At 35.0% G+C, this 13,585-nt stretch overlaps 1 protein-coding gene across 3 annotated transcripts in view; it reads right to left on the bottom strand.

Annotated features, from left to right (window-relative positions):
- The window catches only part of IntS14 (integrator complex subunit 14), a 286,147-nt gene that overhangs the window by 69,438 nt on the left and 203,124 nt on the right, over window positions 1-13,585 (bottom strand). For all 3 annotated transcript variants that reach the window (XM_090377975.1, XM_090377974.1, XM_090377976.1), the window contains exon 4: window positions 10,967-11,483. In XM_090377975.1, the coding sequence (XP_090234101.1) occupies window positions 10,967-11,483 (517 nt within the window). The remainder of the gene's footprint in view (window positions 1-10,966; window positions 11,484-13,585) is intronic.

Genomic DNA, 13,585 nt, shown 5'->3' with positions numbered 1-13,585 from the left:
TGTATGTCAAAAAGTGGGAAATGCCATTTGCCAGTGCACATGTAAATGCCATTGGCTATGAGAATGCCATGTTATTCCATAACTGGCTGTCTCATGGTAAGTTATGTGCTAACTTAGTTATTCTCTTGAATGCTATAATTTTTGAACTGGTCACGTATGGGTTGACTCATTGATATAATCACAGTCAATGGATAAGGTTTTGTGTTGACCACACCAAGATAATCATGCACTTCAAATTTATTGAATACAGTAAACCCTCACTAATCCAGATCAAAATATGAAAAATTCTGCACACAGTTGAGCTTTGAAAGACACAGGATTTAGGAAGCAGATGAGTCACTCTGACTGTGGAGAGAGAGAGAGAGAGAGAGAGAGAGAGAGAGAGAGAGAGAGAGAGAGGTAACATACATTACATTGTCTTGTAGGTTGTTTAATATTGTTGTTGACTCTGAGTCGGATGGATAAATGCTTATATCACTTCATTTACATACTTATTTATACATATATATGTACATAAGTTGACATATTTTATATAATTATGGGTTCTGTTCTAAAGAACTGAAAGGCGGAATAAAAAGAAAACTGTGCTAATACTGTGTTAGATATTAAAAAACAAAAAGAATCTATAAAGATGTTTTCTTTAAAATTCAATGTGGGAAGTGATAAAAGCAGTGTATCAAAGAGACAGACATTAAAAAACCAAAAGAAGTGTTGCTGGAAGAAGCTGTATTTAAGTGGTATTCACAGCAACAATCAAGCGGTGTGGCGACAGTGCCACATGATAAATGATAATAAAAAGACGATACATTTATCCATTGATAGATTGATAAATGTATTGTCTTTTTATAGTTTTTAAATAAAGGCTCTACTGTGATATATATACATATATATATAATTATATTTAAATAATGTTGGAAAAGAAGTATTACTTAATAAAAATAAAAAGGAGGGTATTCGTATAATTAGATTTTCTAAATTAATTTAGAGTTTCCATTGCAATATATTTTATTCTTGCTTCCTCTCTCTTCCCTCCCTGTTTAGATTTGAATTTAGGTTTAATTTTGTTTTTTCGCTCTTGTCTTGCCGTAGTGCTGGTATTATTTTGTTTTATTTTAAACTTTATTCTAATTTATATGAATACATATATATATATATATATATATTTTTTTTTTTTTTTCCATTAGGACTACCTATATTTTATTTATTAAATTTTCCATTTATTTGTGTGCTACGTTTTTGTTCTTTTAAGGCTATCTTTTGCTTCACTAATCCAGATTATTGCTTAATCTGGATGACCTCTCCCCCCAAGTGATCCAGATTAGCGAGGATTTACTGTATTTGCATTGGATCTGAGTTGAATTCATTGAAAATGAGAGTGAATAACAATATTAAAACTACCTCTTGAATATTGATTGGTTTCTTCTGTCCCATTTTGTTTCATTTTGAATGACCACCACCATGCAGATTCTTCATTATCCTAAAAGTTTGTCTAGTTCTTCTTTGACTAAATTCAAGGAAGAACTAGACAAACTAGACTACCCACTTCTACAACACCAGATGGCAGTTTCCAACAACCTGCTGGCTGAAGGCAAACTTCTGCATGTCTATTCTGTAGCCATCTTTCCTCAATTTGAATTTATGCCATCTCGTGTGTGTGTGTAGCCTGATTAAGGGAAGGATTCCATTAACATTCAGATTACTCAATCTATTTAGAGTCTTAAACATCTCAATCAGATCTTGCATGTACCCAGTCTCCAAACCCTACAAATTGCAAAATTGAAGCCTTTCCTTGCAAGAGCACCCTTCTGTTTCCCCTCACTAATCTTACTACTCTTCTCTGCATCTAACAGATCCATGTCTTTCTTAAAATAACGCTTCCAGACCAGTATGCAATACTTAAGATGTAACATAACCAGTCTTATAAAACAGGATAATCCCCTCCTTATCCCTGCTGGCAAAATTCCTGTATATCATTAACAAAACCCATGTGTTGTCCTGGAAGCCTGACTACACTGCTAAGAAAACTTCAGATCTCACTACACAATTATCCCCCTTGTCTTTTTTTCACTCTCCACTACCCTGAGTGTGGTACTATACAATTGTTATGCTATTCTAGGATTATGCTACCCACATGCAGTATTAGTAGTATTAGTAATGGACATGTGGTGCAAGGAAGCCTAAGCTTATGGTGCACCAGAAAAAAGAAAGAAAAAGAAAGAAAGAGAGAAAGAGTAAAATAATAATAATAAACCCTGTATTTGTCATGTTCAAGTTGAAATACCTTCAGCTCACCTGTCTAATTTTTCTATACCTTGTTACTATTATTTGCTGTACGTCAAAAAGCAGCAAAAGCCTGATGAAATCATATCAAACTTAATATCTAAGTTTTTAGGTGATATGAAAGTTTGCAGGGTAATTACTGCCAATAACTACCCTGCCTTCATATCACCCGAAAACTATATTAAGTCTGATATGCTTTCATCAATAACTTTATTTTGAAATAGGAATGGAGCAAATTGGCATCTTTTATTACCTATAACCCAACATTCATTTGCTACATTTATTTTGTGGTTTGAGCATCCTCTATATGTTTTTAATAGATTTAGTGATATAATCACAATTTTTCATCACAGTAAGAGTAAATAGCAGCCATATTCTTCATAGTATTCAGGATTGGATACATTACTTTCTAGACACATGGCCTAAAATCTTGAAACTATCAGTTGGTATAGGAAATTTAGAAACATGAAAGTAAGGTTTGCTTTGCCCACTAAGAAAACACTGGAAATTACATATTTTTGTTATTCATGCAATTACACAATCTTTAAGAGAAGAAGGATAATATCGAAGACCGCACTGAAGACTTAAAAGTGTATAAAGTGTGGCCTCAACTGTATCATTTGCAATTTTTTGTACTGTACCAAATAAGTTTCACTTCCCCAATCACTGACATCAGTTGCACCTCACTTAATTCCAGAAGCACAATTCCTTTAATGACCTTGTTGGGCGAGCTGGATCTCTAAATTCAAAACTGAGCACTAAGCATCAGAAATCTTATGAAAAGTGATATCAAAATTTCTTGCTTTGTTATCAGATAGAGCAATTTTACATTTTTTTTTATGTAAATTCAGTAATTTGCAATGATATAAGAGGGCTACTAGTATTTCTTAATCAAGAAAACAATCTAGACAGATGGTGAGTGAACATTTGCTCAGACTTAATATCATACTGTTCTGATTACAGATGCTTTTCTTATGTGGGAAATTTTAATGAATTTGAAAAACTATAATAGATAGTTATGAAATACCTGTGGTAACCGAAACATAACAGAATTTCTTCTTGAGGTGCAGCTGTGGTATATAAAGCACTGCTGTTTTTTTATGTGAATAGGACAGCCAAACAAAAGACATCAATTATATTGTTGTTTGTTATTTTGATTTTTAGGAGCATTAGCGACTAAGGCCATATTTCTCCGGGAATATGCGGTGGTTATGCCCTGATCTTTCCGCATCCTCCGTATTTGATGGTGACGGGCTTGAACCCCGGTCTAATCAAGAAGTGTATGCTACGCACTGCTGCTCCTTCCCACCTGGCTACGGAGGCACTTCATCAATTATATTAATTAATGATGACCTCCTTGGTAGTGTTTAGTTCCAGGATAAAGAAGTCTCTCACAAAAACCCTCTCATAATCCCAGAAAAAGTTTTCTTGTCACTCCACCTCACAGTTAGATTAAAGAAAAATTCTCATTAAACAATAAGAACCGAGCTGGATCTCTTTACTTAAAGAAGAAATTTCCAAGAGTTAGTAAAATGAAGATCAAAGAAAGCATTTTTCTTGGCCTGCAAATCAGAAGATTTGGCCTCCATGCAGGCCAAATCCTTGGCCTGCATGGAGGATAGTGAATGCAATGAGGGTTTAAACAATCTCGAAAAGCAACACTGGGTTCTTATAAAGCAGTGATTATCAATTCAACAATAAAGATATATGCAATAATGATATTGCTATAATGATATATGTACCAACATTGAGCCATGATGAAGAGGTTGAAGAAATGTACACCGAAATTGAGAGACTTCTAGATGAACAGAAAACTCAGTAAACTATCATTACGAGGGACTTCAATGCCAAGGCTGGAAAAAGACAAAACAGCATAGAAAGGGGAACTATAGGAAATTTTGGAATTGGTGAAAGAAATGAAAGAGGTGAAAGACTTGTGGAATTCGCAGAATTTCAATAAATGTCAGTAATGAACATTTTTTTCAAGAAAAGGGTGAACAGAAAGTGGACATGGAAGAGCCCAAATGGATTAACAACTAATGAAATTGACTTTATCCTCACTAACAGAAGATATATTGTGAATGATGTTACCATCCTGAACAAGGTAAATGTTGGAAGTGGTCATAGAATGGTAAGATTCACACTTGATATAGATGTAAGAAAGGAAATGAAAGGAAAAACTGACTCAAGTAAATAATACGAAGGTCTTTCAGATAACAGAAGAGGAGAAAATGCAGTATGTATTGGAAATTAGGAGCAAGTTTGAGCTTCTGCAGACCTTTTAGAACCAAGATATCGACGAGGAATACAAAAACTTACTGGAAGTGATAAAGCCCAAGAAACCTATAGGTAAAAAGAAATCCAAAGAAGAAAAAAATTAGTCAGTCAAGAAACACTTGTCATGATGAACCGAAGACAACAAATGAAGAGCAAGATAAACATTGACAAGAACAGAATTGAGTATATTGAGTTATGCAAATTCATTAGAAAGAGACTCAGAGAGGACATAAGAAGATTTAACACAAGAAAAGTATAACAAGCATTAAGGGAAAACAAAGGACTTAAATCAGCAGTCATGAGCAGTAATACAGAAAGACAAATGATACTGAATCTGAAAAATAGTGATGGTGTACTTATAAATAGCAGAGAAGGCATAATTCAAATAGCAGAAGACTACTATAAAGTATTATGAAAGGAGCAAGGGAATGAAGCCAGTAGTGGGGAAGATGGATCACAAATTAGCAACACATACGACATACCCGATATCCTTCCTTATGAGGTAGAACATGCATTGAAGAAAATGAAGAATCAGAAAGCCCCGGGGGAAGATTAAGTTACTATACAATTGTTAAAATTAGGAGGAAGAGATATGACACAGAAACCAGCATGACTGTTCACAAAATAAATTAGGAAAGGCATGATGCCAAAAGAGTGTAATAATGTAATCATAATTTTGCTGCATAAGAAAGGAGATAAATCAGATATTATAGACCAATTAGCTTGTTGTCCCACATCTACAAGTTGTTCACAATGGTCATTACTAACAGATTAGAAAGAATACTCAATGAGAATCAACCAAAAGAGCAAGCTGGCTTTAGCACAGATTTCTCAACTATGGATCACCTTCATGTAATACAACAGCTAACGGAGAAAGCAAATGAATATAAAACACCATCATGTCTGGCATTTGTGGATTATGAAAAGGTATTTGACTCCATACAGCATAAGGCAATGTTTCAGGCACTGGAAAGACAAGGAACAGACATCCCATACATTATGATTTTGAAGAAAATTATGAGAAAGCTACCTCCTTTATTAGAATAGACAAAGACAGTAGCAAATTTAAAACTGAGAAAAAGAGTTCAACAAGGAGACATAATATCTCTGAAGTTGTTTACTGCTGCCCTTGAAGAAGCTTTCAGAAGATTGGACTGGTCAATGTGAACGGAGAGTACCTAAACCATTTGCGATTTGCAAATGACATTGTGATCATAAGCAATGATCCCGAAGAATTCTTAATCAGTTATGCAGAGTAAGTAAGGATTTCGGACTAAAGATGAATACAGTCAGTCCTCGAATAACATGTGTTTACACTACACGAATTCGATCATACACGATTTATAAATAGGGGAACGATATTTTATATGACACGAACCGAATTCGCTTATGCACGATTCGCCTTTGAGTTTACAAGAAATGGCAGTCGAATGCGGAATCACCCCAACCAAATGAAACACGATAGGAATGAAGAGAAGATTCTGAAAATGTATTTATGTTTTTTATATCAGTGAAGGCGAAACACATTTCACCATAATAACGTAAAAACCCAAGCAATTCCAGCTATCGGTATAACCGCAAATGCCATTAGATTGAGTTTACTACCAGTTTATAACAGATTCCACAAGCAGAAACGCAACTGGAAATTGTTTTTATTGTTTTATGGTAGTAACCCCTAGAGATGTGCTTTAGTAAAATGTGAGGTGTTAATAGCGTATCTCTGTCTTTACGGTATTTTTTATTCAGTTGCTACACACACGCAGCTTTGTTTATGTGTATCAAGCATGCCTCCTCGTTTTGTAATTGTGCTTTATTCCCTAAAAATGAGTAAAATACTTAAAAGGTGTGAAAAGGAAGCATCCTGGTGAAGATACTACAGATTCAGAGAGAAAAGGAAAAGTAATATCGATAAACCGAGGCGGACTGGGTCAAAAATTCTTACCAGGGAAAATTTATAGTGGCCTCATACTATGGTTTATGGCCACAATCACACCAGCCTCCAACCCAACGGGGTTTTGGCTGGTGTGGTGTGACTGAAAAGTCACACCACACCAGCCAAAATCACATGTGGTGTGACTGGCCATAAGCCCCTGGGGTTTCCCCGGTAAGGCTTATGGCCAGACCGCCTCTGTCGATAGAGAAAAAATATGGAATTGTGAAACGCTTTGAGCGAAATGAAAGACCATGTGATATTGCATGTGCTACAGACCTAAATGAAGCAATGCCAAGAATTACAAAGAATGCAGAGAAAATAAAAACAACTTTCATGGCAGGAACAACTCAAAGTGTAATTAAAATCCATTAGATTAAGACAAAGAATTGGAAGAAATGGAACGGCTGTCATCTGTTTGGACAGAAAATCAAACAAAAAACAAGTTTGCTTACGATAGAGGTAAAAGCATTAGCAATATTTTATTACGTAATAGTCATAATAAAATAAGTAAGTATTTTATTATCATGATTATTTATTGTGTTCGGTAATGTTTTGGTTACAAATGTGTTTTCAATCTTGGGTGGTCGGCACCTAACCCTATTTTTCCCATAGGGCCTGTTCATATTGCACGAGAGTTTCTAGGAACACAACTATTGTGCTATTCGAGGACTGACTGTACAGTTAAAACAAAAGTAATGGTGAACAAATATGCTACAGGAAGGGATATAATCATTGAAGGAGCAGAAATTGAAAAGGTAGATTCATATACTTATCTTGGACAAGTCATTAGCTGTAATAATGATAAATGGCTTGAAGTCAAGAGAAGAATAAATCTCTGATAGCATTCAGGAAATATAGTCACATACTGAGGAGCAATATCCCAATTTGTGTGAAACATAAAATAATAAACCAACATATGCTCCCCACCACAACTCAGTGGTTTTAAACTGGGGTGCCACAACAACATTCTAGGGGTGCCGTGTAATTTGGGTTTAAGTTACTTAAAGTTATTATTACTTTTTAATTTGTATATTTATTTCATTATAAAAAGGTGTACGGTATCCATTGTACCATATCTTTTTAATTTTGTGGTGATCTATAATTGATCTTTATTTAGTACATCTATATAAAGAAAAAAATATTATATTTTTTTCTTTATATATATATATATATATATATATATATATATATATATATATCTATCTTTTAATATATATATATATATATATATATATATATATCTATCTTTTAATATATATATATATATATTAAAAGGTCGAAAACCACTGTGTTAGGTATTTCTTTTGGCCTAGGGATGCTGTGAAAAAATTACTGGGACACTAAGGACACCGTGAACCGAGAAAGTTTGGGAACATCTGCCACAACTAATATAAGTGAAACTTGGGCACTCTTCAAAAGAATGGAAGAGAAGCTGAAAACTACACAGCAAAGAATGGAATGAATTATATTAGGAATCAGGCTGTTGGATAAGAAGAGAAACACATGGATTAGACAGAAAACTCAAGTAAAGGACATTCTTATCAAAGCTAAAGAACTGAAATGGACTTGGGCATGACACATAGCTTGAATGGTACCCAAGAGGAGCTAAAAGAAAACCTGGAAGACAGCAACTGAGATGGACAGATTAAATTCAAGAGTTTGTGGGCAGTAAATGGATGAACATTGCACAAAACAGAAGGAACTGGAAAGGCCTTCATCCTGCAGTGGATTGAGAATGGCTGATGATGATAACGATGATAATGACTGTCAATTTTTATACAATATTAAAGCTTAAAATTTACATGGAAATAGGTCCTCTACTTTTTCTCATTACATGTGGATGATGTTAATTATTGGTGTGAGGAAAGGTTCAATCAAGATGAATTTGATAAATGAGTATATTTCCACTTAAATGGATTGGATATATTTGATAGGAAAAAAGTTTGCCGGGGAAGATGGAGTGAAAGAATGGTCAATGAATGATCAATTTGATCAATGGATGAAAATTAGGAAGTTCCAGATATCAGTTAAAAATGAAAATCACCAACAAAAGTTTAAAGTGTTCAATCAAGATATATCTGATATAGTAAAGCTTTAGCACAGAAGATGGAATCCAAATAGGCTGATTACAGTTAGATGCTAATTAGGGATTAAGAAGGAAGGCATTTCTCTGCATGTGCTTGATAGAAATGCAGTTAACTCATTTGACCCTCTATAATCAGAACTACCTTAATTTTGATGTATGTATTTTATTTATGCAGAACAGAGATTTTTCCTAAACAAGAATTTAATGATATAATTCCAAATTTCTTTAGAACTGTTTCATAATTATTTTGTAAAAAAAATAAAATTGTTCAAAAGGAAAAGTGAAATGTAAATGAAAACACTGAAATTTAACATTCCATCTTTTCTTTCCTTCTCCTCCTGAATATCATCCCACACTCTCTTTCCAGCTCTCCCACAGTAGCTGCTACCGCCAGAAACACCTGTCAAGCAGCAGTCACTGAGGGTTGTTTGAGTGTTCATTTGTTAAAGAGTTTTAGGTGTATCAGTGACTTAGGTCATATTGATGATTTTTATCTATATATTATGTCTCTAAATGGCATGTGTTCTGTAGTGAATTTGCCTGTTTGCTGGATGAAAAACCCAAGTTTCGGGGGGGGGTGAGAAAACCATGCTACTGAGACCAACTGACTCAGCCATGTTGTGAAAAAGGTCCATAAGATTTCATCATGCCATTGATGAAATTCCAACTCCTGTCTTTTCTATCTCGTGTGGGGAGATTTTTGTTGTAGTGGGGTTTTAGGAGCATCAGCAACTAAGGCCATATTGCTGTCTTCTGTGGTCAATTTTCTGTTTGCTGGATGAACAACCTGAGCTTCTGGGAGATAAAACAAGGTGTGGGGAAGATGGCAATTCTAACAACTATGTTACCTGTGAGGGCAGTCGCTGGGAAACCAGTCCCAGTGACTGCCCTCACTGCTTTCGTGACCATCTGGAAAACCAGCTGATCATGAAGAATGGCACTGCCCCATCAGTGCCAGCAAATAGCAGGGTTGAGCACACAGAGCAGGTGACCAATAAGCATTAGTCCAGATCTATTGTCAGGGCAACAAAAATACCCTGGTTGCATTTTGGATATATCATAAAGAATTGAGAAGAGCCTTAACCCAAAATGGGTTACTAAACATGAAGAATTTTTGAGGTGATAGGTGTTTTTTTGCCTTCGGATGAAACAAAAAACGTATTACTATATCCTTAGGCAAGTAGCTTATGGCAGAGGGGAGTGGTCACTTGAGAACATTCTTAATGAGATCACCACATGCTTGATGCAGAAAGCAACTGGCATATATCAGCTAGTGCTAAGTAGTTTAATGATGATTGAAAAACCATCATTAGCTGTTTATGAAGTGTTAGCAAATGTGCTGCACTGGTTCCCACATGGTCTATATGGTACAGCAGCAATAAAACACTATCTGCTCTCCAAAAACAAAGACTACCAGACTGCCTGCCTACCTACCTACCTCGATCCTGGCTAGGATGGGGGGAGGCAATATGCAGCCTTGGAGACAGGCAACATGAATTTCCAACTCAATGGTAGCATAACTTTATTAGTTGAGGAATTTGATTGGCTGAATGTGTTGGGATTTTGATACACTGATTACAATGGTCATAGTGCACAAGCACAAGTTCATATGGTTGTTGTTATTTGGTTTTTAGGAGCATTAGCAACTAAGGCCATATTGCTCCGGGATATGCGATGGTCATTCCCTGACCTTTCCGCATCCTCCGTATTTGGTGGTGACGGGCTCGAACCCCGGTCTAATCAAGAAACGTGTACTACGCACTGCTGCTCCTTCCCACCTGGCTACGGAGGCGCAAGTTCATATGGTTTATTGTATGTATATGAGTGTGTGTGCTCACATACAGACAAATCTGCTGAAAACCTAAACAACTCATGGGGAAGAAATTCTAGTTCCTCCACCTGAGATCTATTAAATTATGCAGCATTGATTGAAAGGGCCTTAAGGATTCTTCCAGTTTTGACAGGATCTGAACCCAAACAACTCTTCAAATCAGTGACAAGTGGTGAACCCAAATACCATCAAGGAGGAGAGTTTGGGAAGTAGCACATCATGTTCATTCAGAAGTACATTCATCTCACAGTTGCAAGTTGTAACTTCAACTTCAGTATTTCTGTAAATTACGATTCTCAGTGTAAACAGTGATACCACACTTTCCAAATAATATAGCATGCACTTCTTACAATATTTTTTATCTCTGCTGATGCATTGGGTAATCATGTATTGAGATGTATTGTATTGGGTAACTGAGATATAACATGTATAAAGTGCCAACTGTTCTTTAATAAAACGAAATGCATATTGTGGTTTATTTAAGTTATTTAATTCCACTTTAATGTCTTTCAGAATTTAAATTACTCCTTAATAACTTTAAAAAAAAATCCACATTTACCTTTAGGTGTTGGCAAAGGAAGAACCAAATGACGTGACCATGCAGGAGGGCTTGCAACATCAACAATATCTAGAAAGCCACATATAGTTATATCTTCAATCATTTCTGATTTTATCCATTCAAAATCATGGGCTTTATTATAAGTTTCAGGAGGTGGTGATAGTGAAATATGAGACATCAGGTTTCCACAGCGAAGTGTACCTTGGAAAGGTTTATAGTATATATCTGCTACTTTTTGAAACATCTGTTGTACTGTTTTGAAACTTAATACTCCATCAGGAACAAATACTTGTCCTCCACCACCATTTAAGTCTATAAGTTTCTGATATAAAGAAAGGGATGCTTGAAGGCTTGAATCAGTTGGACTGTTTACACAAATAACATGTAATTTGGAAGGAAATGGTAATGGTAATGGAAAAGATGAGTCATCAGAGTCCTTAATTCTAAGGTGTTTCTCCAGAGAATGCTTCAAGGAGGTTGGGCCAATACCAGAACTTCCATCAGTTATCAGCAAAACCTAAGATAAAAACAGCATTTACATTATAATAATAACAATACTAACACCCAGTTAAAAAAAGCAATTACTGTTTTTTATTTATTTAACTTATTTTCAAAACATCTCTTTAAAAGCTATTAAACTAATTGTATAGAAATATTTGATTATTTTTATGAACTGTTTACTTATTCTAAACATTTAACAGTAAATCTAAAAGATATTTCTTGGCTAAATGCCTAAGAGCATGAAGCAGCTTACTTATGCATGGGTAATGCACACATCATTTCTACTACCAAGGTAGTTTTAATGCATCATTTTCATTATATAACATTTTAATTAAATAATTATTAAAATATAATTAAAATTTAATTTTAATTAAAATAATTATTAAAATCACGGAGCCAATGATCAAGGGTGGAATTCAGGATCATTTGGATCGAACTGAAATTCTCAAGGATACTCAGCATGGTTTTGTAAAGGGGAAATCATGTTTAACAAATCTGGTTTGCTATTTTCAAAGGGTCTCTCACGAGCTGGATTTAGGGAATAATTTCGACATTGTTTATTTAGATTTCAGCAAAGCTTTTGACTCAGTCCCACATGAGCGGTTGCTTTATAAGCTGAAACAGGTTGGAATCACTGGGAAAATCCTTAGATGAATAGCAGGATGGCTTCAGGGCAGAAGGCAGAGGGTTGTGATAAATGGCTATTCCTCAGATTGGATTGATGTAAGAAGTGGGGTTCTCCAATGATCAGTATTAGGACCACCATTGTTTTTAATTTTCATAAACATCGATGAAGGGATAGAGGGCGTAATGTCTAAATTTTCAGATGATGTTAAAATTGGTAGAGTAGTTAGTGATCACTGTCAAGCTGAGCTTCTTCAGAGAGACCTAGAGAGACTTCAGGAATGGTCAGAAAAATGGCAGCTATGCTTTAATCCAACAAAGTGTAAGGTATTACACCTGGGAAACAGTAATCCCAAAATAACTTATTCACTTGGTGAAGTTTACCTAAACCCAGTACTGGAGGAAAGGGACTTGGGTGTTACGATAAGGTCAGACATGAAATTCTCTGAGCATTGTAAACAGGTTGCAAGGAAGGCCCATGGTGTCCTATCGATGATCTATCGAAACTTTTGCAAGTAGAGATAGGGACGTGATAATCCCATTATATAAGGCTTTTGTTAGACCACACTTGGAATACTGTGTTCAAGTATGGAGACTGCACCTAAAGAAAGACATCGAGCTTCTTGAAAGGGTGCAAAGACAGGTAACTCGCCTGGTGAGATCGGCAAAAGGGCGTCCTTATGAAGAAAGACTTCAAATATGTGGGTTGCAGCGTTTGAAAACTAGACACCTTAGAGATTTGATTGAGGTGTTTAAGGCTCTGAGAGGCATCAGAATTTTCAAGATTATAACTGATGCTAGAACTAGGGGACATAAATTCAAGTTACGGGAGGAAATGTTTAGATTGGACTGCAGGAAGTTTTATTTTAGCCAGAGAGTTATAAATTATTGGAATAAGATGCCTACATGGGTGGTAGAGGCTGACAGTTGGGAGAAATTCAAAGGTCATTTGGATTATACCTTCGGGTCAGGGAAGCGCATAGGATGATAGGTTTAATTTCTTTCTTTTTATTTTATTAATTATTTATTTATTTATTTTATTATTATTATTTTTTTTATCATTGTTCTATTCGGTTTTTTTTTTGGTTTTTTTTTCTGGCTGGTGCAGCATAAGCCATAGGCTTTCTAGCACCATGCGGCCATTACTAATACTAATACTAATATAATTAAAATTTAATTTTAATTAAAATAATTATTAAAATATAATTATTTTATTTAAAATTAAATTTTAATTATATTTTAATTATTGTCACTTCACAATGAGTGGCAACTTGTTAAGGTATTCACAACGAGATATCATTAAAACGATGCATTAAAACTACCTTGATAGTAGAAATGATGTGTGTGCACTACCCATGCATAAGTAAACTCCTTCAGTTAACAGTAAATATAATAAACAAGTAAACAGTTAATAAAAATAATAAGTAACAATTTACTTATTCTTACTTATTTTTATTAACTGTTTACTTGCCCTGAAGAAACTCCATCCATGAG

This window comes from Mastigoproctus giganteus, chromosome 7, assembly GCF_048544385.1.
Source record: "Mastigoproctus giganteus isolate SK-2022 chromosome 7, ASM4854438v1, whole genome shotgun sequence".
NCBI lineage: Eukaryota > Metazoa > Arthropoda > Arachnida > Uropygi > Thelyphonidae > Mastigoproctus > Mastigoproctus giganteus.
The sequence above is the reverse complement of the archived record's forward strand: the minus strand, read 5'-3'. Positions and strand labels throughout refer to the sequence as shown.